At 33.3% G+C, this 26762-nt stretch overlaps 1 protein-coding gene across 4 annotated transcripts in view; it reads left to right on the top strand.

The window, feature by feature from the left end:
• The window catches only part of LOC106875699 (UDP-N-acetylglucosamine--peptide N-acetylglucosaminyltransferase 110 kDa subunit), a 63112-nt gene that overhangs the window by 19198 nt on the left and 17152 nt on the right, over nt 1-26762 (top strand). For all 4 annotated transcript variants that reach the window (XM_052968628.1, XM_052968627.1, XM_014923946.2 and 1 more), the window contains exons 2-7: nt 3755-3905; nt 7162-7405; nt 8905-8973; nt 20167-20283; nt 24783-24862; nt 26294-26383. In XM_052968628.1, coding sequence (XP_052824588.1) covers nt 3755-3905; nt 7162-7405; nt 8905-8973; nt 20167-20283; nt 24783-24862; nt 26294-26383 — 751 coding nt within the window. The remainder of the gene's footprint in view (nt 1-3754; nt 3906-7161; nt 7406-8904; nt 8974-20166; nt 20284-24782; nt 24863-26293; nt 26384-26762) is intronic.

Here is a 26762-nt window from a genome sequence, read left to right on the forward strand (position 1 = left end):
GCAAGTGTCTTCTACTATAGCCTCGGGCCGACTAAGGCCTTGTGAGTGGATTTGGTAGATGGAAACTGAAAGTAGCCCATCGTATATATATATATGTGTGTGTGTGTGTGTGTGTGTGTGTGTGTGTTTGTCCCCCCAACATCGCTTGAGTGATGCCCGATGCTGGTGTGTTTGCGTCCCCATAACTTAGCAGTTCAGCTGGAATTCTCAGTGTTTACATGTACCAACAAATGTTTGAGTATGTAGCATGGGTTGATCATTATAATTACGCAATCTAAATGACTATCGGCATTATAAATGTCTTGATGTGTGTAAACCAAATATGGCCACTTCAAGAGAATTTGATTCTGCTGCACAACATACCTGTGAGGACTCTCAATTTCTTGAATTTTAAATGTACATTTTTCCACATGTACAAGCTGTGCTTCTACTAGCCAGCTATACTCCCCATTAGGTTTTGCATATATTGTCCATCAAATCAAGAATGGTGATATAAAAGCACAAGAAATATAACCAATGGAAGTGATTTACTTACAGCTTCATTTTAATTACATGTAAACAGCATGTCTCTTCAGTAGCTTTATAGATGATTATGTATACATTGTTACAGAATTCTAGCTAAATTCTTTAAGTTGTTTACTTGGTGTATATAACTTTACAGGATGAAATAAAATAATCATTCTCTTGTCCATCAAGCTACAGCCATTCAGCAAGCTCGGTTTTATTTCCTGTTTCAGAAGGAGACTTAGGTCTTTTCTGTGTTGTATCATTCACTTGCAATGTTGCTTCCTTCTTTAGGGGAAAGATAATTGATGTAAAGTGTAGGTTGAAAATAGTGATAAACTATGATGTCAAAAACTTGTATGTAAATTAAGATTCTGCCTACTTTTGCAATATCTCAAATACTTTAGTAATATAAAAGAATGTTAACCCCTTTTGTTACCAGCTCAGCTGAGACTACCCCTGGTTCTGTGATACAAACTTTTTGAAGTGATGTGATTTAAAACTTTTCAAACAGCAGCTTTATAATGACTGTTATTTTACTGAATTCATCAGTTTTGAAGTTATTTAAAACAGAATTTCAATAGAACTCTGGTAACAAAAAAGATTAAGTATACTGTCATATAAGGTAACTTCTCGTAAAGCTGCCAATTATTAGTTACGCATTAGAAGCATGTTTAAAAACAAATCTTCTCTTACCTGAGCCGGTGCAGCAAATGGAACAAGCATAAACATCTGGTTTAATATTTCCCTTTTAATAAAGTTTTAAAACCTAAAGGAAATTTCTTAATGCTAATTAAGAGTACTCCCTGACCAATCATAAGAACTGAAAATTATTGTTGAGGTCAGTGTACCGAATGGGAAAATATTGGGCACCATTTTCTATGAAAAACAAGGGAAGCAGTTTGTAGTAGCTGAGTGTCATTACGGGACTAAACAGACCAGGGGTGGGGAAACTCCTGCCTGAGGGCGCAGTTGCACTTGTGAGCCCATTTTATTGTGCCTGCAGGCTGGTATACTCGTATGTACAAAATTTAGTAAATTTTTCAATTATAAAATTTATACAATATTCGTATTCCTATTTGTGACATAAGTCACGTTTCCACTGTGACTTAAAATGGTTAAACTCAAACAGAAAATCGTCTGGTAATTGCCATTTGAATGGAAATATTGTTTTTACTATAAAACACATATTGCTAGATTTTTACCACCCCATTGAGACCCAACTACACTCTAGCTGAAAAATAAAGAATACCTCATAAGTAATATAAGCATTCTAAATTCAGTGGTTATGTTAATGATGTTATGCATTAATTTAATGTGTTAAACTTATCTTTATTAATTTATATCGAATTATACATATGTACAAGATTTACACAGATGTAAGAGTTAGAACTTATCATCCGCCTGCGGACCTTTTACTTTGGAAATTTTTTTCCTGCCGCATTAAAAAGTTTCCCCACCCCTGAAATAGATCTATCCTCTTGATAGAAAATGTTTAATGAAAGCTGTTAACTAGAACCTAAAACTAAAATGCACATGGTTGCATTGGTATGTGTGAAGGCTATTTTTCCTGTCCATATTCAGGAATGGGGAAAAGAGGAATGCCACAAACTTATCTAGTTATGTTTGGCTATTGAAGCGAGTTATAATTTTGATGGCATTGAATCTAGCATACCATACAAAGTAATGCCAGCTATGTTTGGTTTAAAATGACAAATGACAAAACTAATAAATGCTTTGTGTAGAAAGTTTGAGATATTAAGATACTTGCATGAAAGCAATTTCTACAGAGCAATCTAGTAAAGAGCTACTTTAAGCTATTTAATGTAAATAAGACCTGCCTGAAGTTTATATGTTCTGTGTACCACTGTAAAAATATTAATACTGGAAATATTTCCTTTGTTGATATACTATCAGGCATAAAGAAGCTGAAAGTTTACAATGTGTCTCTTGTGCTACTGACTATTGTTAATGTTGGAAATGCTTTGTTGACAACATGATCAGCCTGGCAAATTAAGTTGAAATAATGTAAAGGTTGTCAACTTCATTTAAGATAAAGTAATTGTATTTAGTCTACTTGACATTGAGTACTCTCTGTAACTTCAGTTTATTTGTGGCATTGCTGTCTTTGAGAAATTTGCTTCACAACCATATAGTTTTGGATCTGATTGATGACATGATACCTTGGTCAAGCGACTCCTTTATAGCCTCAGGTCAACCAATATCACTTGGAACTATATGGAAGCTTGTGTGTGTTTTTATTTTTTTTTGTCTTTATGTATCTTTGTGCTGGCACTACTTGTGCAGCAGTGACGTTTATATCACCCCATCTACAAAACATTCTGCTTAACAGTTTGATATGCAAAGACTATTGGAATAAAGTATATTACTTGAAAACAAGTAATAGTTAGAAGGGTATCTAACAACAGATGACTGCCTTGTGAACTCTCACCTAGCACAGGGCAGTATGGAGGAATCAGATGTAAAAATGCTCAGGAGTCATTTGCATCACCCCAGGCATGTCAGTGTGGTTAAGAAGTTTACTTCGCAACCTTGTACAGGTGTGTTCTAGTAGTACAACCACAGGTTGAACATTGATAGCTATGTAATTAGAATTTGATCAATACAAACTGCATCTGGTGTTTGTTTTTGACCATAACAAATAGATTTATTGAAATGAGTACAAGATTGGTATAAGTACTGAGGTTTGTATGACCAAGCTGTTGAAGAAAATGTCCCTAACTTCAGTTATTTGACTGACACCAGTAAAAATATATTAAACAGATTATCTTAACCTTTTAGCATTTAATCTGGCCATATCCAACCCAGATATTCTACTTGTTTTATGTTCAAACTGGCCAGATCTGGCCTCTCACACCTACCCAATATTTGTCATTCTAAACATAAACAATAACATCACTGAAATCTGAAAGCAGCGAAATAATGCATAATTTATTCAAAATAATGTGAATAAATAAGCATTACATTTGACAGAATAATCTGAATGCTAAAGGGTTAAAATATATTAATCTGTATTTTTCTGCATACAAAGAAGTCAATAAAAAAAATTGGCTCTTTTTATTCTAGTTTTAAGCAAGCTGGTTGAAACCATGTTAGGGCTTGCTTGTTTTTGTTTTATTGAGAAAAAAAAATGCACATGACCTTTTATTTTATCAAATTGTTGTCCCATCATAAATTTATTCAGCTTGCATTTTTAATATCCTGTCATTTTCAATTCTTTTCAATATAGGTTTAGCCGAATTAGCACATCGTGAATACCAAGCAGGAGATTATGATAGTGCTGAACAACACTGTATGCAACTATGGAGGCAGGAGTCAGACAACACTGGTGTATTATTACTCTTGTCTTCTATACACTTCCAGTGTAGAAGATTAGAAAAGTAAGTATACTCCTAGAACTAGTTTAAACTTACACAAGGGTTTATGGGTACATACTGTATATAATCTGCAAGAGATTAGTTTTCATGGTTGTTGCTTCAAGGCTAATGCTATATATAGTTGAATTCATTATTGCTAAAATTCAAATATGAATGGGAAAGATACTTATTGAAAATGGTTGCTGCTGAAATGTCAATCTGCTCAGCAACTTGACATTTCTGTTTTAGAGTTGTTTCTAATTTTTGTTCTTTTCCTGGGGGGTGGCTAGCTAAAGTGCCACAAAATATTTTGTTGCCATTTCTATAAAATCATTTTAAATGAGTAATTGAAAACAATTATTTTGGCAGTTTGATTAATTTTCTTTGTGTATGTACACACACACGCACACACACACACACACACACACACACAGAGTAGTCCCTTGACTATCACAGGTGTTGTGTTCCACCCCACCCTCCGCGATTGGTGAAAATCCGCGAAGTAGAAACAGTTACTGTACTGTATTTTTGTTTATTATTTTTATAATTTGTATATGTTCATTTTATTATAATTGCAAAACAATACCACGGAGGAATCGATGTAAGCTTAAATAATAAACTGCGATATGGCAAGAGATTACTGTATATAAAACTAGTAATAAAGCTAAGGTTTAATTTATAAGTTTAATGATAGCATTATACAATGATAAATAGAAATTTGTTTCTTAATTTGGCTTGGATATAATGGAAATAATTAATTCTCTATTATATTCACTTAATTGTATCTTTTCCTTCTCCTTATAAATATGGAAATAGAAGATGACATAGACTAACAAGAATAGATGCAACATAATTTTTGTTTGCTTTTCCATGCTGTCATGGATTGGATAGGTTATCGTGGGCGGAGTCAGTTCTCATGGAGTTTATTGGGGCCTTATTTTGCTTTTATATTCCATTTTGGGGATGGTTTCTATAGTTAGGTGTTTTTCATGTACTGGGCGGATTTTATCATAGCACCAGAAAAGTGGTCTTTTTACCTCTATGAGTAAATAATATTCTCCTCTATACAATATCTCCATTCAAGGCAACATGGTTGTGTGGATGAAGAGTGATGGCAAAGAGAATCAGAGTGAGAGGGTATGATGTGGGGGGGGGGGAGTAGCGATGCAGGTGAGGTGACAGAAGGAGTAATGGAAGAGGCAATGATTGACAGCTATATGTTGTCGGTGAGGAGATTGAATAGAAAAAAGTACAAGTATGATTGATAGGAAGATAATATTGGAAGAGAGTAATGGAAATCAGAGAGGCTGAAGGTACAGTGATATATGTCTGCCATGAATAATGTATTAGGAAGTTAGTTTGAGAGAGATGGATAACAATAATGGGAGTGTGACGGATGTCAGTAATACGTGATTTTAGAGGAAGTAATGCGAGTGTGATGGGTAGCTATGAAGAGAGTGTGAGTAATGGATGTCAGTGAAGGGAGGGCGAAAGTGATGGCTAGCGACAAAGAAGGGTGAATGATGGAAATGCATTTGAACACAGATTCAATGCCAGTTTGGCATAATACAATGGTAGAAAATAAATGAATGTTTTTTTTTTTTTAATTAATTTTAGAATTAATGAAGAATTTCGGTGCTTTGTAAAATAAGCATTTATATATGCACATACATGGCTGTATGATTAAGAAGATTACTTTCCAGCCATGTGGTTTTGGGTTCAGTTCCACTGCATGGCATCTTGGATAAGTCATCATGATTGTTTAAATGTCTGCCTTCCATGCTGGCATGGGTTGGACAGTTTGACAGGAGCTGGTCAGGCAGAAGCCTGCACCAGACTTCTGTGACTGTTTTGGCAGGATATTTACAGCTGGATGTTGTTAACATCAACCACTCAGCAAAGTGGACTTAGTGCTTTTTATGTGGCACTTAGATAGAGGTCAAATCAATTTAAAGGACCTCAGTTCACAACTGCCCAAGAGAGACAAAACAAAGCTGCAGCATTTTAACAAAATTCTGGAAAGCATTTTCACATGTTCTGCCATTTAAGCTATCCTCTTACATAATTTCTTATTTTTTTGTTGTTGTCCACAAGGGGCTAAACACAGAGGGGACAAGCAAAGACAGACAAAGGGATTAAGTCGATTATATCGACCCCAGGGCGCAACTGGTACTTAATTTATCGACCCCGAAAGGATGAAAGGCAAAGTCGACCTCGGCAGAATTTGAACTCGAACGTAGTGGCAGACGAAATACTGCTAAGCATTTCGCCCGGTGTGCTAACGTTTCTGCCAGCTCGCTGCCTTCTCTTACACAATTTCTGTTAATCAACAGCATTTGCTTTCAACTTCTGCAGGTCAAAAAAGAGCAAATTCTAAAGGGATGATTAGACACTAAAATATATTAATCAGAGGAGTGGGAAGGAGTTAGTTACAGAAGAGATAATGAAAAGACAAAACTTTAAGCTCTGGTGGGAGTAGAATGGAGTTTACTAGTTGGGAGAAGAGATGGATCATATGTATGTGGGAATTGCTAAAGGCTTTTGAGTGGATTTGGTAAACGGAAACTGAAAGAAACCTGTTGAGTGTGTGGCTTGTGTGCAAGATTGTGTCTGTCTGTCTGTCTCTGTTGGAAGTTGTAAATGAGTGTCATTCATTTCCAGTGTTCTACAGAAACTTGTTTGCCAACAAGAAGGGCATCTGGCTGTAAAAAAACTCTGCCTCCATAAACTCTCTCCAGCCCATGCGAACATGGAAAAGTAATGTTAAAACAATGATTATCTAAGCTGGTGTTTATAATACAATATAAAGTATTTTTACGAATATTTATTATGGAGCTGTTCACTATTAATATATTATGCTAAAGAAATTTAATTTATATTAAACACTTCAATATAAGTGGTTTTAAGAGAGTTTGTATCAGAGAACTAGAGTAGATTGGTTGTGTGGTTTGTTGGTATTTGAAAGGGTAATCTTTTGAACAATTTCTTTTAGTTTTCATTCCATTGTGTGTGTGTGTGTGTGTTTATTTCCAACTTCTATTTGATAACTGATGTTGGTTTGTTTACATTCCTATAACTTAGTGATTCAGCGTATTGGAGTCAGTCTGTTTGACTAAACTCAAGGCAGTGCCACAATCTAATGACTGAAACAAGAAAAAAAACAAATAAAATAGGTACTATTGCAAAAGGAAAGGTATAATGTTATAAAATAGCTTTTGTGTTTTTGTCTTTGAGTAAAGTCCATCATCCGGCTAATTAAAGCTTTTGTTTTCCTTTTCAGATCAGCTTATTTTAGTCAACTAGCTATAAAACAGAATCCAATGTTAGCTGAAGCATATTCAAATTTAGGCAATGTCTACAAAGAACGAGCTCAGTTGCAAGACGCTTTAGAAAATTACCGCCATGCTGTTCGGTTAAAACCTGATTTCATTGATGGCTATATCAATCTAGCAGCTGCCTTGGTCGCCGCTGGAGACATGGAGCAAGCAGTGCAGGCGTACGTTACAGCATTACAGTATAATCCTGTAAGTATATGCATAGTTTTTTTTGTTTTTTTTTTCGTTTTTCATTAGCTTTCCTGCAACATCCATTTGTCTATTGTATATAAGGTGTTGTGACTAGATTATTTCCTGTTGCATAACAGCGTGGCTAAAAGAGGTGCAGGCACGACTGTGTGGTTAGGTTCACTAACCAAGCTTACCTTGAGCAAGGACCAAATCCTTGAGTGTAGTTTTGAAAAAAGCTTAGGTGTATGTGTGTATATAGGCACAGTAATGGCTGTGTGGTTTAAGATATTCCCAACCATATGCTTTCAGGTTCCATTTCACTGTGTAGTACCCTGGGCAAGTGTTTGATATTATAGCCCAGGTTGATCAGAACTTTAAGTGGGTTTGGCTGATGGAAACTGAATGGTGCATATACATATATATCATCATCATCATTTAACATCTGCTTTCCATGCTGGCATGGGTTTGACTGGGGACTGGTGAGCCAGATGGCTGCACCAGGCTCTAAGTGCCAGTAAGGCGACAGGTGGGGTTTAGTTCACAAGTGATCTAAATGGTTATGTACACTAGGTAAGTGCTGTAATGGATTACTGGGGCCCCAAAGTTATAGCTTAGATGGTAGTTATGGAGCCATTGCAGGTATTTTGTAAAAGCAACAATGACTCAAGGGCCTAGAGTTTAGTGTGCCGGCACTTATCAAACTGGTTACAAATTTGTGAATTTATATATATAAATAATCCACAGCCCTTAGTTCAGTAACTAGTTAGATAAGCACCAACACACTAAACTCTTGGCCCTTGAGCAGCTTCTGCTAAATATTAAAAATATACATATACTTATATTTTGAGGTGTGTGTGTGTGTGTGTGTGTGTGTGTACATATATATATATATATATATATATATATATATATATATATATATATATATATATATATATATATATATATATATATATATATATATGTATATATGTATATATATATGAGCAGTGTCAGTCATTTTCAGTCAGCATAGACACTTGCTAGGCTATGGGGACATAATTATCTTGCTTGGAAACAGGTAGCTTCTGCCTACTAGAACAGCACCTGACCATAGAAAATGTGCCTCAAAGAATTCCATCCTATGCTTGCAAGCATTAAAAAACCCCCAAAAAACCCTGATGGCATATTTTACAAATGCTTCTGTTTACAATTGCACTTGCTTGAATGGTAGTGTTGGGACTTCTCAATAAATTGTCTGTTTTCTTTGTGTCTTGTATGCTGTGTGGATTGAGAAATCTCAAGAACAGGCAAAGGTTAGTATTAGGAAGGGCGTCTGTCTGTAAAATGATGCCCCAGTATCATGGTCATCTAATCCATGCCAACATGGAGGAATGGACAAAACAGTTAAGCTAATTTTGAATATCCAGTGTTACATAGTTAAATTTTTCATGTATCCATGCACGCAGAATTTTAATATCTTGCTGCTAATATTGTTTCTTGGATTTTAAAACCCTGTTTTGTTTTTATCATTACAGGATTTGTATTGTGTACGGAGTGACCTGGGTAACTTGCTCAAGGCATTGGGGCGATTGGATGAGGCAAAGGTAAAATATGTACTTCCTGTGTCATGAAAATTTTACTCCACACCTATATTTTGTGTAAATAAATCTATATATTACATATGTGTATATAGATATGTCTGAGTGCATATATATAAACATATATATATAAATATATCTATGTATTTATATATATGTGTGTGTGTACATATATGTATGTATGTATGTCTGAGATTGACTGTCAATCTTTTCTTTTCCTTTGTAATATACAATATTGTAGATATGGGATCAATTTATCCATTTAACTGTCTCAAAGATGTTAAACCATCCTTTGTCAAATCTATTTAATAAGTTTTTATCTTCTGTCAGAAGACTGCAGTGTGGTCATGTTGATTTTCCCGGGATTCCCTGTTTTTCTAGATGATGGAGCTGGGGCTTGAACATATCTGGACATTTTGTTTCTTTTTAAAAATTCAGACAAAAAAATGAACGCATTACTTAGTTTATTTATTTATTTTTTTGTTTGAATTTTTACCTGAAATTGCTTTCGATTTCCTTATCATCCTCATTTACTTTGATCAGTTAGACCCTCCAAATAAAAGCCAAATTTAAATTGTGTTTCATAATTGTATATTTCACACTTGAAAAATGGAAATTTCCTTTAGAATTAGTACTTATTTTGTATTGCTAAGCAGATATGAATCCAAGCTCGATAGATATTGATGGCAGATATTCCAATTTGATAAAAACTAGCTCAGCTTGTAGTTATGTTTCATAAATTGAAACCCAACAAAGCATTTTACCATGCAATATATAAAGCTGTTTTCTCAAACTAATTTTTTTCTAAAATACGAGACTCCACGATAGTATGAAAAACAGTTAATTGAAATTTCTGCTTGGTCTATTTATAACTGTTGCGGTTAAGCAGTTTAGTTATCGAATGTATTTTATTAGAGAAGGCTTTTAGATTTAAAGCAAAATATTTCTTGATAATTTGCTTGTCACCTATTGTATAGCTAATGAATTTAGAGGGAGAGTTAAATCTAGAATGACTTGTAGAATAAAGGTTTCAAACCACTGCGTTCTTTACAAATGGGGGAGGCATCCTTATCGCTACATTTGAACAGGTCTTCTTTGAACCAGCACTAGACCTAATAGATGTATTATCTTTTGATTAATCATTCTTGTTAGAGAAAAAGTAAATCATTTTTAACCCCTTTGTTACCCTGTTTTTGTTGAAACACCCGTGCTTTGTTTCAATTAATTTTGGAAATAGTGAATAAGTTATTAAAATAACCTGGTCGTTATTAAAGCTGTTGTTTGGAACATAAATTAACATGAAATTCTGAGGGAAGGTTTTAAGATTATTTTAAAACAGTTTGTTTTATGAAGGCAAGGGTGGGTTCTGGCAGGTTGGTATCTAAAGGGTTAAGTTTGTATGTGTATAGTGGGGAAAGTGGAAAACTGCATGTAACTATGTTATGTAAGTGTATGATGTGTGTGTCTATATATATGCTCACATGCATTATTGAACTAAGTTGATAGGTTTACATTAGAGTTTTATTTGAAATTTAATGATGATGATAAATCATCTAAAAGTGATCTGGCTAACTGACAGTTGGTTTTTCAATAATTAATCAGCAGGTTAATCTGTTGATTCAGTAAGGGGTTTTTTTTTTTCATTTGCATGTTGAAATTTATACCTTGCATATTAATTAGATTTAATCTCTTATTTAAATGGGGGAATGAACCTGCTCTCTCTAATCCATATTTAGCTTGATCTAGCATTCTGTTTATGCTGTCATGTAGGGATACATATTTTATATACTCATGTTTGAGAAATTTTGATCTTAGCCATGTAGAGAAGTAAATAAGATACTAACTTTGTTAGTTTAGGATTGAACAGCCAATTTGTACTTTTGCTCTGTTACCTTCTACCTCTGTTGACAAGTAAGAGAAACAGAAGTTCTTGTTCAGTGGTGCATTACCACTTGCATGAAATGAACTTGTAACTGCAGCAAAAGTTTTATTACTTTTATAATTGAAAACCCTTTATATTTTCCCCTTAAAGTGGAATTGTTAAAATGATCCAATGCATTGAAAAGTATTTTTTTTAAGGATTTTGTAAAACAGAATATTCTCTTATGAAATACACCTGAATTTTTTTTTCTTTGTCATTTTCTTCCTATATTTGATTTCCCCTTTTGAAAGATCCTTGCTTCTCCAAGAAATGTTCTGTTGATAATTTTTTTCCAAACTTTTCTTTGAGATACAGGCTAACCTTTTCCCCTCCCCTTCTACCTAAATCTTCATACATTCTGTCCTGAGGGATAGGGGAAAAATACCACAAAACGATCTAGACTTTCCCAGGAGAATCAATGACCACTCTGCAACCTTAAAATTTTGAGATTCACAGGAAGGAAGTTCAGGCTGGTCGTGGTTCCCTTACATACTGGTTCTAAACTTAAAATTCAAAATAAAATCTTTTCCAAATTTCTGAATGTTTTAAAACTTCAGCTGCAATCATATTATGTATATATTTTTGCCTGAAGTTTTTCTGATTTAAGTGACCAACTTTTGTTTGATAAAGCCTTTTGACTTTAATTTAAAATCTTCTACCATAAAAATTGTTTTTGTATCATAATTGCTTTATCAAAATTAAAAAAACCCAACAACCCCCCCCCCCAAATTCCAATAGAATTTTCAAGCTTTTTAGTATCCAGTATGTATGTGCATTCTGAGCCAGCCTTAACTTCCAATCATTGCTATCATATGTTATGAAAGCTGGAACCCCTACCAGTTAACCCCAACACCATTTAAAAGATTATACTGCAGGATGCTGAATGAAGCCAACTACTACTACTATTACTCAATGGAGTGTGAACTGTTTGCATTGCAGCACTTGCTGTTTAATATTGAGGGAGAAAGCAAGGCTTGAACTAGTCTTGCTAATACTGCCACAATGTCAGTCAGGATCCAATTGCTCCCACTGTTATTTATATTAGGACACATTTTATAAATTTAGTTGTCACATGTCTTTAATTTAATGTCAATGCTTTCTAAAGAAAAGAGAAAAGGACTTGGCAGCGCCTCTTAAAATTCATCTAAGAAACTGCATGGGAAAAAATATATATAAGAAAAAAAAAAAGACTTGGAAATAAATATTTTCCTTAGAATTTAAAGAAAAAATATTGCAATGTCTAGTCTTCTGTTGTCATTACAACACATTGCTTAGTTCCTGTGATTTATATTGTTCTTGTAGTATAATGACAATTATCTGTAGAGGCATATCTACTTCTCTTTTCTGTATATGGTTCCCATAGTGCATTTTTTTACACTCTTTGTACTCTTTGCCAATTTATCTATTTTACTGTTACTACTTATTACCACTACTACTACTACTATTGCTACTCTTTTTTAACTACAACTAGTAAATGTGCGCGCTTTTAAGTTCTTGTTATGTCGTCAATCTGTAAGCTATTTTGTGTCTAAAACGAAAAACCAAAAGTACGAAAGTATATGGAACACATGTGCTAAACATTTTAAAACTTTTTTAAAGCTTAGAATTTTTAGAAATACACATTTTCCTTTTTTTTTTCCCTCCTTTTTTTCCGTCTGTCTCTTGAGTCGGTATATAATACAGCAATACCATCCTGGCTACATTGTGCAGTATATTTACATTGACAAAGGATTGTTTAACTGCTTTAGGGATAGATAAGATACTTTATTGTTTTGTAAAAAATTAAGTTCAAATCACTACAGGACAATGTTTATTGAATGTGTAAGACTTCCAGTTACAAATGATGCAACATTTTGTTTTTTATCATTTTGAATAAATTTTTGATTTCATATTCTTTTCTTAAAAATTGGTCAGAACAGTGGAGATGGCTGAAGCAGCAGACTGCCAGGCTGATGCTTTGATGTAATTAGTTTGGTACCTCACTGTTCTAAGTTCAAATCCCAATTGGACTGACATTTTTTTTTTGCATACTTTGAGATGAAATTGGCCCTAGCAATTTATTGGTGTACTTAATTCAACAAATCTTTCCCAACCCCAAAAAATGTGCCTGATTCCTGATTATGGCAACTGTAGGAGGTAACAATAATGATATTGTTAAATGTTTACTTCATTATTATTAGCTTGCTATTTTGAAAGGTAACCATAATGAAAATTTAAATCTTAAAGAACTTGAATGAATTCTTATTAATTTATAAAAGCAAATTAGTTTGAGTGGGATACAAATTTCAGTATATATGTATATATATATAGAGCAATCATGCAGACAAATGTCAAATTTATATAAGAATATTCCACATTCTACAAACATCTCTTTGTGGAGAAACTGTTTTGATTTTAGCTGTAAAGCAGTTTAGTTTGATTTGAGTTACAAGATGGACTTGCATATTTAGAGCTCTACTAAAGTAAACTTAGTGGGTAAAATCATAGGACAAATGCCACTCTTAAGTTTTGATGATTCTTTTGGTTAATTTGTTGTTTAATGGTCTTTTAAGAATTGTTCCAATTGTCTTCATATATGAAGGATTTATATTGCACCAATGTGTGTCTGTTAAAGGTCATCATTTAATGCTTGTCATGTTAGATTTCCATTTGCAACCTTATTACATAAGATGTGAATCAGCTGCTTACTTGGTGTCCGAAGCAGATGTTTTAATGCAGTTGTAGATTAGTGATAATTTTATGTCAACTTTTCATTCTGGGATGGGTTCCATGTCTCATGTCCAAGTCAGTGATTACTTGGAGATACTTCCCCCTCAAAGACAAGTTGAAAGACCATTTCATTTTTGGTTGCAGCTGGATGCCCTTCATTCATTGACCACTTTACCATGTCTACCAGATGCATTGTATTGTGGGACTCACACTAGTCTTCATTACTCTGTAATGTGTTTGTTCACTCAAGATAACAGGTCTTGTGAAGGTGATTACAAGAGTGATGGCAAACAGTGAACCAGGCTGGGTCAGTGAAAGTTGAGGGAGTGTAATGTTAGGAGAGAAGGTGAGGGTAGTAGAAGAGAAAAGTATGATGGATAGAGGTGGGCAATGATGAGTGATAGGTATCAATAGCAAATGGCTTCTGGCGGGAGAGAGAGTGATGATTGGTAGTGCAGAAAGGGTGTTCTGGGGTTGTATCTGGTACTGCCTGAAAAAAGAGAGTGAATAGTCGAGTAATTTAGATGGAGCTGATGTAAACTTGGGAGCGACCTGTGTATGTGTAACTAACGCACACACACAAGAAATTTAAATATATATATGTATGCGTACAGGTAGCTTATATCTTTTAACCACCATCGTTTTTGACATTTCACCTTGCTTGCACAAGTGGACAGACCTTCTCCAGCACTGCAGGTTGCCAAGCATGTTAGTCCTTTGTCATCTCCTACATGGATCTAACCACCAGTCTTCATATTATCCCATATTGTGTTTTTCTATAGGTTCCATCCACTTTGAGTGCCCTGCATTTCTTCGTACAACTTTTGTCTTATACATTGTATATCCACACCAGCACAGTTGTATCTGTCATACTCTACATCTGATATTTTTAATATCTAGTTTGCCACACAACTCATTTGCATTCTGTTATTGTTCATGCATAACACATCTGTCAGAGCATGTTCGCTTCAATTCTTTTTAGTCTTCCCTTTAAGTCTTCTGCTTTAAGAGCTTGCATCAGAGTGAGTACACAGGCATCATAAAAAATTTCCATTGACTCTGAAAAAGAAACCCTTTGTAACTTCCTCCAGGCAATAGCTCCTTGAACTTTCTCCAACTTGTTTTGCCCTGGCTACTATACTTTTGCACTTACCTTCATTGTTAATTTGGTCACCAAAATTACAGACTACTTCTAGGGAGCCTTCTGGGCCTTTCAGAGAATCTGTTTCCTGTGTGCGCTATTCCTGAAAATCTACTGGATAATATTTTATACAATTTGAGCATTTTGAGCAAACCTATATGAAAACTAATAGCAAAGCTGCTTTTCATATCAAAAATACTGTTTTGGATAAAGTTAAAAGCTTAAAACTGTCTTTGAAATTGATGTTGAGTTGCATCTATCACTTTCCAAAAAGCATAAAACTACATACCAGAAGTTAATAATAATTAAAAAAAAAATATTTTTCAACTGGTCAGTACAAGATTCCATAGTAACTAAATGTACAAGCCAATAAAATACATTTTATAAGTATAATCACCAAGTATTTTGTGGTAGCTGGTAATAGACATTTCTTTTGTGTAATCCTTTTCCAAGGAAGGGTGCGTCACCATTTGGTCATGAGGTATAGCTTGTGATTTAGCCCAAATTTAACATTTTAGTGCTGAATAATATTCAAAGGGCAAAGGCTAGGATATAGTAGCCTCTACCTATTTTGAAATGGATTTGAACACAATCCAAGAACTAATTCATTAAATTTCACTTGTCTGTATTAATACTGACAACATATTTGATTTCCATATGTTGTTATAAATTATACATAATAAATTTTCCTTAATGGCTCGTGTGCATCTCTTCAGGTGTGTATCTCTTCAGGTGTGTATCTCTTGACCATGGTCCTGCCCCCCACCCCCGTGCTTAACAGCTATTTTGTAAACCTCAAAAATTGAATATTTTATTTTGTTCATGTAATATATAAATCCATTGACCTGTTAATCTGCAGTTGATGTAATGGTTGTTTGCTCAATGCTCTAATCTGCCAATATTTCACACACACACACACACTAGTAGGATCAATTTAGTTCATAATTGAATCACTTCTGTGGAGTAATGCTTTACTAACAAAGGATTCATAAAAGGCACTATTTTATATTTTTCCCTCAAAAAACAAAAAAACGGTTGACAAATTTTATTGTCCTTAATAATTTTAAACTGGGAGTTACCCATTCAATAAAATTCCTGTGGATTGATTTTAATCATTTTTCATATTTTTAAAAACTTGACTGCTGATTATTCACTGTTGTCAACATTCTGTACCACTGAACACTAATGATCGTCTTTTTTGATTTCTACACAAGCAATGCAGGTGTGCTCACTGCTATCAAATAGTGTGCCCGCCTGGTCAGTCAGTCACTCGTGTCTCCTGGGTCAGTCACTAGCTGTGGGTCGGTCAGCGGTTGGTCATCTTCTACCTACTCCCGGCCCAGCCTGGCCAGGGCAGGCTGCTGCAGCAGCACCAGGACCAAAGGACAGACTCCTCCTAGTTGACTACTACTACAGAGCTATGAATGAATACATTGGTATTAGTAGACATCTCTGAGGTGTGAGCTGAAGGTATTGTATACTTAAATGTGAGTCAATTTCAGTTGTAGTCCCTGGCTATTTGTCTCCTATTTCTGCAGTGTAATGACATCTCTTTTACTGATTCATGATGGTCAAGTGTGATTTGGGGCAGTTTGGATTGCAAATTTCACCACCTAATGACATATATATATTTTCCTTTGGTTATAGTTTTTGCTGCTGGCTTTGAAACTGTTTTCCTCTTCATTGTTATAAAGGACACAGCTTAATTTGACTCCACCTTCAAAATTGTTGATGGAAGTAATATTTGTTTTAATTTCAGTTATCTTAGATGATGAGAAAGCATTTAGTTCATATAACAGTTGAAATTTCTCTTGACTAATAATAGAATATTCTTATCACTGAATTAAAAAGAAATACTAATTTAAGAACCGACAGGATTAACTAATTTTAGTTTACCCTCTCCTTTAAGTTTTACAAAATGCTGGTCTATAAAAATACACCCTTTAGATGTTGTAGTGTAATAAAAAAAAATGTCTATATAATTTAGTAGATATATCTTTTTTATTGCATCTTAAAGTGTCTTTAGTCAAAACCATTCACTTGATTTAATTATGTGCAGTTCTCTTCTTGGAATTGATTTTGAATGCTGAAGGCGCACCCTTGGTATAAGAACTTCATTGGCAAAACATGCTGCAAGGGCAACAACCTGTTCACACCATGGTTGTTAAGTTTTTTTTTTTTTTCATTCACTGTTTTCTTTGGCACACTGCAGTTTATTTGTTGACTCTTAGTTCTCTTGTATTTAGCCCCTTTCTAGTAATAAATAGTCTTTTGTTGCTGTCATAAATGTTTTCCAAATTTTTTTTTTTTAAATAGATATTTTGTATTTGATTTTGATTTGTTTAAATTGTATAACTTATATGGAATTTGAAATTCTAATTGATATAGTTGTGAACTATTTGATTAAACATAGCTTTTTTGGTAAGTACAGCTAACTGAGAATATTCATTGAATCTAGTTAATTTAGCATTTTTTTGTTTTGTTTCGAAATCATTTTTGATTTCGCATCTGTTTTTGAAAGGAGACGACAAAAAACGTAATTCTGTGTTTTAACCTTTTAACACCTCAAGTGGTGTTAGTAGAATATATTGAAGTGTTTTTTGTTTTAATTTTTTTTTCTTGAAAGAATTATTACAATTTACAAATTTGCCCTGGTAAGAACCATTATGGCAAGACTTCATTTTTCAAAATCAGCTTAGTTAAGTGGATATTTTATTTTTGTTTCAACTTACTGTATGTTTAGTATACTTTTTCTTTATACAGTGTAATAGTTCTAGTTCTTCACGCAATCAATTTTCTGAATAATATGCTATATATATATGCTTTTCTAGTTTCTGAGGTAGGTGTAAGAAGTAACTATTGAAGGAGATGACTGAAGAAAATCATTGTTCAAGAATACACGGTGTAGGATTAGGACTGAATCTTGCTCAGAAAATCTGCATCTTAAATGCCATCGGCACTCCTTTAGTTATGGTAATCTTAGTAACAGCATATATTTGAAGTATTTGTATTTTATATCTACTTAATATGTATGCAAGAGAATGTAGGATGCTGCATGGTGAAATGGTTTTGGAGAAGTTACACATCGTCACACGACTCATCGAGTAACATTGAATGTTTTACACTTGGTCTTTCAATGAAGATTCCCTGCTGTTGTTTCCTATTGGATTCCTAGAAGCCTACAATTGCACAATGTTCTGCTTTCTCAGTGTGCAGTAAACCATGAAGAGTTACAGATCTTTACCAGTGACAGGATGTCAAACCAGATACATTGAAATCAAAATGGAACAGTATAATTTATTTTACTCAATATAACTTTCCATGGAAGTTTAAAAAAAAAGCAAAATGCAGTTTCATATAAGATATATTTGGAATGCTGCTTAGTTTCAAATTATTTTAAATTACCTGAAATATAATTTTGATACAGTGTTTAATTGATGATGATGATGATGATGATGATCACTCATATAGTATGAAGATGCTTTCCCATTCTTTGCTTGATCTATTATTTGCTTGAGCTGTATTTTGCTCAAAAGTTATGGCAAGGAAATTAGTTAAAAGCTACTGCATGTATGAACCAGTATTTTTGCATTTTATGAAATGGAATTTCTTCAAAATGTAGTCAGTGTGTCACATAATTAAAATTTTCCATCAGAAATTGGTTGATAAGGGCTGACAGAAATAGCATATTTTCTTTTATGCATTATTTACAGTAGAGGATTCCTGTTTCATGTTTTTTTTTCATTATTATTGTATGAGGAATTTGTCCCAGAATATATATTAAAGTGTTGTTTTTTTTTCTATTTAAGTAAAAGGGTGAGAATTTATGTCCTTGCTTTCTGCTGAGATTATTAGTGATAGAATATTTCTTGTTTGGTTTCTTTGAATGGTGATTTTGTTTTCTTTTCCTCTCTCTCTTTCTTTCTATCCTACTGTCCCATGTAACAGCTTTACCTCTTTATGCCATTATACTGCAGTTGAAAGGATATTGATATGCCCTAAAATACAAGAAAAATAGAAAACAAAAACACCAGCATCAAATAACTTAATTTGTATTATTAAAAGTGACTACTATAATACTGATTTTTTAAGGTTCTTTTCATATTTTTTCATACAAGCTTTTTTTTATAAAGTCATTTTTCATAACATCACTAATTTCTCCAAAATTATTGCTAATTTTTCAGAATAATTGTTTTTCTATCTTTTTTCATTTTTCTTCTATTAGATTTTTTTTTACATTTTTATTTCGTTTCTTTACAATTTTTTTCTTTGTCTATTTCATTTATATATTTCTATATCAGTATTTTTGTGTGTATGTATTTTATGCAGTTACTTTTTTATTCCCTTAGCGCGCGAAGCATTGCGCGGACGCACTTGATCGCAGGCGAATAGATAATTTTTTTTTAGATGTCAGATTTCTTCTCTTGTATTTTAAAGTTTCTTCATCTTGCCATGGATGACTTGGATGTCTTCAATTTATCCAAAATTTTTTGACTGATAAATTCTAAAAGTACATTTTAATTCACTTTGGGCTATATAAATAACACCTTATTTAAGTGTTTTATTTTGCAAAATTTGTAATAATTAGTGAAGGGAGTGTCAGTTTTTCAATGTTAACAGCAATATCGTGTTTTAGTTAAGGAAAAATTAAAAAGAAAACGAGCAGAAGTTTTCATTGGAATAATAACTAGAGTTAGAGAAATACTTCAAAAAGTCATGTGTGTGTGGCTACCCATGAGATGAGGCAGCTTATTGGGAGAAGAGAAGTGAAACCTAATTATTTTATTTCACCAAGCAGAACGGCTTTCTTCTCCTATTATTACAAGAGAAGAGAAATGACATCTTTATTTTTTTTTAAATTTTTTTATATACATATATATTTAATTCCATATATGTATGTATATAAAATGCGTGAATGTGTGTATGCATATATATGTGTGTATATATGCATATATATATATATATATATATATAATTTTTGTTTTACTTTGGTGTTATCAGCACAAGTCATCACTAATGTATGGTTTATAGAACCAAAGTTTCTTTTAGCAGCTAACGTTTCAAATATATAATTAACTTAAATTTTAGATTTATTAAAATGTATTTATCAATATTTAATTTTACTTTTTTTTTCCCCCCCTAAAATAATTTCAATTTTTTCTTTTGCTAAATCTCTAGATGATGCATTTATACAGATGTTAATTTGTTAGGTTGCCTAAGAAAACATGGTTCTAAAATCCTATATGCATGGTTAGTGCTTAACACAGTATTATTGCGCGCGTTTAGTTCATAGTGCAAAACTTCTACTGGAGCGCAGGCGACTTGAGCGCTTTGCTTTTGGATGTTCTTTTTAACTTTCTTTGTCTTTTGCAAACCTGTACAAACATCATTTATTTTGTTTATAACTGTAAATTTGCCTACACTTTAGGCATGTTACCTGAAAGCTATTGAGACACAACCAAATTTTGCTGTTGCCTGGAGTAATCTGGGCTGTGTTTTCAATGCCCAAGGAGAAATCTGGTTAGCAATTCATCACTTTGATAAGGTAAGTTATTCTTTTACTGATTCCAGTTATTGGATTGCAGCCACATTAGGGGTTTTTAGTTGATCGCATTGATGACCCCACTACTTAATTTTGTTACTTAGCTATTTTATAAAATGTCACCTACCTTTATGATGCAAAAGATGCAATGCCAACGTGATCTACACAAATATCAACACACATCACAGGCTTCTGCATGGATGCTACATACCTAATCCTCAAAGTTTTGGTTGGCCCTATGCAGTGGGATTGAACTGGGAACCAATTTGTGACATGAACTTCTTAACCACATGGTTATTTCTGTTCCAGGTCTTAAAGGAAGTGCTTGAAATAATTAAGGTATGCAACTAAACAGTACTGGTACTATGTAAGAGAAACAATGCATTGTTTTCCTTTTCTCCAGTTAATTTCACAGTATGAGTTAGGTGGTCATATTTATAAGCCCTGAACTAGGACCATTTCTTCAGTCACTTGGTATTCAAAATGGTCAGATATAGCAATACTGGTTAAATTGACCTCATTGACCAGATGTTTTTCACATTGGTATTTCATTATCGTCTGAAGCTGTATTGTTTGCACCATATTTAAATAAATGTGATCATGAGTATGAACACTAAAGTCTATCTGACAATACATGCAATGACTGTTAATTTCAACAAAATTATGAACATCAAAAAAAGTTTCTTACAGGAAAGTATTGCTTCCTGAATGACAGTTACATAGGTTACGTGATTAATTGCTGTATAATGGTTGACAGTAATCACATGAACTACATTTGTGAGTTAGTTTGACTGTTTCCTAATATTTACTAATACAACTTGCTAGTAGCTTAACTAGTTTGAGAATTAGGTATAAATTTTTTTTATGAAAAGCCCCCAACATAGCAATGTGGAAAGTATCCTGTCTTGTAGGAGAGAAATATTGTTATGCATATTATTAGTAGTTTTAGAAATGTTCTAACTTGATACACTTGTATTTTTTCCCCTTTGTAACTCTCACAGTATTATGCAATTTATTTCACTGTATTTCTGATATGATGGCTTAATAACATTTTTATTCAACTTCAACTCTATCATCAAGATATTTCTTGTGCATTCTTATGCACAAAGCAGGAGTTTCTTTTGAGAATTTAGTGTCCGCTTTTTCAGAATTCATTCTAACAATGTGAGTTGTCTGAACAGTATAAATTAGTTTAACATGAAATAAAAATTGAGTGAAGTGTTTTAGATTTTTGTTTATGCAGATCGTGTATTTTCAACTGATCTGTTTAAACGATTCTTTTGGAGTAACGTGGAGGATAGCTTAATTATTCTTGGATCACTGATTGAGAGGTGGAGTTTGTTCTAGCTTCTCTTGTGTCCTGTGATCTGCTTAAGGGCATCCAGCCTTAGAAACCTTGTCAAATCAGATTGGAACCTGGTGCAGCTCCCTGGTTTACCAATTTTCAGTCAAACTGTCCAACATATGTCAGTAGGGAAAGCAGATGTTAAACTACAATGATGATGAACATTACTGAAAGTTTTGTTATTCAGTGTGAGGATGGCTGATTTCCATTGCTCAGTTGCTTATCTGGTCAGTGTACACACAATTGTGTATTGAATATCAAAAGTGATATTTGTTTAGGGTGATTTTTTTTTTATATATATATATATATATATATATATATATATATATTTATTGATGGTAGCAGGTGTAATTTGGAGGAAATTTGACTGGTTATTTCTTGCTTCAGCCAGACCTCAGGTGAAAGCATTCTGCCTGGTTCTGTGTACATCAAGGATTTTCTTTCGAAGATTGTATGATTTTAGTTTTCAGGAACTTTATTTTTAGCAAGTTGCTAGTGCATAGATTCATTTAGTTGCTGTTTAGCACAAGGTTCTGATTAAATCTGACTTGTAATAAAATGGGTTTAACCCTTTAGCATTCAGATTACTCTGTCAAATGTAATTCTTATTTATTCACATTATTTTGAATTAATCATGCCTCACTTTGTAGCTTCAAGATTTCAATGATGCAATTGTTTACTTTTATGATATTGTAGGATAAGTGTGAGAGGCCAAATCCAGCCAGTTCGAATGTAAACAGGTAGATTATTTTGGCTGGATGTGGCCAGCTAAAATGCTAAAGGGTTAAACTTGATAATTCTTTTGTTTGTTTGTTTTTTGTACATCAGGAACTTCTTTGTCTAGTATGTCCCTCCTTAAACCCTGTTGGGTGTTTTGAAGTAGATGAAGCTGGTATTTCTAGTAATTTCACTGACTGCATTAGATGCTCTATCAAGTATTACATGGAAGAACCTTTAATAGTTGCTCTTTAACCTCATATTAGGACTGATAAGGTGGACATGATAAAGTGTTCCAGTTGTGGCCGCTGCAACCTCCTGACATATTTAATGTCATTCCTTTAATATTGGTTGAGTTTCCTTTTGTACATCTGAAACTGCATTGTCCAGTATGTCTTTCCTTTTCAAAGACTGTAATTTGAGAGAAATTTGGTTACTATTATCTAGTAGTCCAAACAGCAAACACACAAACTCTGTCATTGATTGACTACGCAATTTCCTTTAAGTGATTTTGATAGAGAAACTGTGTTAAAATTGACTTTCAAAAGTAACATTTGATACAAGATGGACTAGAAAAACTGTAAATGTACTTATGTTTGCTATAGACTGAACAAATGATGTGCGTGTAGAATATTTTGATAAATGTGTCTAAGTATATATGTATGTATGAGTATATATACATACAAATACGTGTGTGCACATTGATGTATGTGATTTGTATAAGCATATTTATGTGCAGATAATGATACATGCATATGTAAATAATTGCATTATAAATACGCAAGCATATATTGTTTTTGTGCTTATTTGTATCAAACTTGACTACTTGTGTGACTGCAATGTAATAAATTTGTGGTTTGTATTTAACTCCTGTTACAAGATAGTGATATAATTGTTGCAGTTGTTCTGAAGTGTTGACTTTAGGACAGTCTTATCTCAGGTCATTTGCTGATAAAGTTATAACATGCAGGTAAGAAAATGCGAAGAAAATTGAGTACATTTTACATGTTTAAACCAGAAAAATTGCTTTGAACCCCCCCCCCCCAAAAAAAAACAAACAAAAAAGAAACAACCCTTGTCATTATGTAAATATTCTGGAGACTGAGATATGACCTTAAAAAAATCCTTTCAAATATTTATAAGTGCCTAAATACTTCATGTATTATCAACATCTTTATTCTTTTGTGTTGTTTGAAATTCTACATGGTATTTACTCTTACATTTTTTAATGGAAATCTTCAAATTTGTCAAATGTTGAAGTATGTTTTAGAGGAGCAATTTAGATTTGTGAAGGAAATGCTTTGGCAGAGTGTTGTTGCAAGCTAAGATTGTTTGAAAATGTAATTAAAAAATAATTCCCCAGGGTACTATGAAGACACAGGTGTTGACATGTCATAGAATTAATTTGCCAGTGGAAATCTGTAGATATTGAAGCATGGTAAATTTTCTTTTGTCAGCTAAAAGTAGACTTGCTGAATGTATTTTAAAGAAACAAAATTCCTGAGATTTTAGAAACTAAGTGGTCTCAGTTTGTTTGGTTGCAAGAAATTATTTATGCAAGCAATCTGAAGCAGTTGGCTTTAGAAAGGGCATCCAGTTAGTGGAAACCATGCCAAAGCAGACATTTGACCTCAGTCCATCCCTCTGGCTTGTCAGTTCATGTTGAACTGTTGGAGCCCTGCCAGTATGGAAAAAGGGACACTAAATTGTTATGAAACAATGCTAACACAAGCTTTTCAAGTCTATCTTGCCTCTAATCGGTGTATCATTATTAGAGATTGTCTCCATTAGGGAGAGTAAGCCTGTAATTCAGGTGCCTAAAAGATTGAACATGATAATGGAAACTGGAGAAGTGGTGGCCAGATTTTGTTTCCATTATTTGTAATATTTATGTTCCATCTGTTTTAGTTTGATGAAATGAGAATATAAGCATAGACATTGTTTCAACTGATTATAGTACTCTCTTAGAAAGGACCTAGGTTTTATTTCCTCTTAGGCATTTATCTCCAGTGTGAAAAGTTTTGTTTTATTCTTTTTTTTGTAATTTAAAAATAAATTTTGTAATCTTGTCTACCAGCTTAATATTTAAAGAATATTAATTTTCATTGCAAAAAAAAAAACAAAACAAATTCTAATTTCTTGTCTACAGAAGTTGAATCTTTGTAGATATGTATTATTATGACAGTCTTGCTTTCAAAATATTCTCTTTTGAAGAATAGTACAGTGTGCTCAATAACTTGGGTAATGGAATCAGTCACACCTGAAATTACTTTTTCCTTTACCAGCAAATGAATTAATTAGCAGAAATGTATAGGGTTTTGCTTTTTACCCCTTTCTTAAGGGGCAATCTTTCATGTACTGGCTGTTAACAATCGGGCATAATTTTATCATTTAACCTTGTGGTAGTATTGAGGAATTTTCCATTTCTACTGTTACTTAGGCTGTGGCTTTGGATCCTAATTTTCTGGATGCCTACATCAATTTAGGAAATGTCCTAAAGGAGGCCCGGATATTTGATAGGTAAGTCATTAATTTTTAGTCATTTGATTTTTGCAAAATTATACATATTGCTTTTTACTTACATTTTAATTAGGAACATGTTATGCCATAGTTTTTTTCTTTAGAATATTTGGAATTTGAGGTAAAATTTAGTTTAACTTTTAGTTATTTATTGATTTTTATACCATCTTGCCTGGGACTACTTCTGGTTCTATGATAGAAGCTTTGTTTTAAAGTGATCTGAATGAAAACCAGCCTTCAATATTTTTTGCATATTTATGTTCTAAAAACCAGCTTAATAATGAGTTATTTTAATGAATTCTTCATTTTTAAAATTGAAACAAAAGCGATATATTTCAACAAATATGGTAATGAAAGGGTTAGGGTTATGTTAGGTAGGAAGACTAAGAAGTAATGAGGTAATTTAAAATTTTATCATTTGATACGAGGATTAGTCAGCATTTATAAAATTTTCTTAATCTAGTATTTAAGCCATACAAGAATTTGGAATTAGATTCATGCATAAATATTGTATAGACTAATAACTTTCTCTTTAGCACAATCTTAAAAAAAAAAAAAAAAAATGAAATGATTGGGCAAAAACTGTGATACTAGTTTTTTTTTATGATGTTCCCAATCATTATCAGCCATCATGTGCAGCACTGGAATAATTTTTAGGGTTTTAGCACAAGTGCCATATATGGAAATCCTAGACTGCCCCTCTTGGGTGTTCTTCCTTCGAACTTATTAGTTTTAATCCAGTGGGGGTGTGTTGCACATAACAGTTGCCAGTAATTTGATGGCAAAAGCTACCAGACAGAAAGCAATTCATTGATCTATGAAAGTTTTAGAGCTCCTCTCTGGACATTCTGTTGTTGCCTTTGTTTTTAACCAAGTCTACAGAAGGATTTGACATGAGCAGTGTAACAAAATAGTCATTTAATGAATAGTGATGTTCATAGTATTGGACACTCACTTTATGGCACTTTGGTGGACTGGGTTATTTAGGTTAAGTGTCCAGGTTGTGGTTATTGCCCACCTTTAGTGATAGGACAGTCTATGGTTTCTTAGATGATTGATCAGTACTTTTAACTTGACTCGATACGATTCTCATACAAGCTTACAATGTGTTTGCTGCAGAAAATTTTAGCTTTTTGTGAAAATAGGGAAATGTGTTACATGAACTGAAAACTGGTTAATGCAATCAAGATAGAGGGAACTTGCGTAGAAAGTGAAGGCAAATAAGATTGCTGGAACAGTTACGTGCAGTTATCTAGACGATCTTTTAACAGGAAATCTTGTTGAAAATGGACACCAGTCTTTATCTTTTAAATGCAAAAGAGATGTGTGCCATTATAGATATGTAAAGATGCTTGGACTGATTTTACTATAGTTAAATTTTGTATTGGAAGCTTCAAAAAATGTGAGAAATTTATTAATGTTTGTTTTCAGAGCTGTAGCTGCATATCTCAGAGCGTTAAACCTCAGTCCTAATCATGCAGTCGTTCATGGCAATCTGGCTTGTGTTTATTATGAACAAGGGTAAGTTTTTCTCAATTTATTCACTTTTATTACTGGTTTTTAAATATTGATAAAGTATATACTTGCTAACTTGTATTTACTATTGGGCGATCGCTACCAAATGTGAGTGAAATAACTTCCAACATAGAATCTATTTAGAATTGGTTAAATTTCCATGTACAGTTAAATGCTGAACTAAATAAATGTTTTACAGTATTCATGTCTCTTTAAGTTCATAAATATTGACTTTACCTTTCATTCCATGATTCGGAGTTCAGTAACCCATCAGCATTCAGATTACATTGTTTTGAATTAATCAGGCATTATCTCGTAGTTCTGAGATATCAGTGATGTGATTATTTTTGGAATGGCATTGTAGGATAGGCATGAGAGACTGGAT

This window comes from Octopus bimaculoides, chromosome 6, assembly GCF_001194135.2.
Source record: "Octopus bimaculoides isolate UCB-OBI-ISO-001 chromosome 6, ASM119413v2, whole genome shotgun sequence".
Lineage (NCBI taxonomy): Eukaryota > Metazoa > Mollusca > Cephalopoda > Octopoda > Octopodidae > Octopus > Octopus bimaculoides.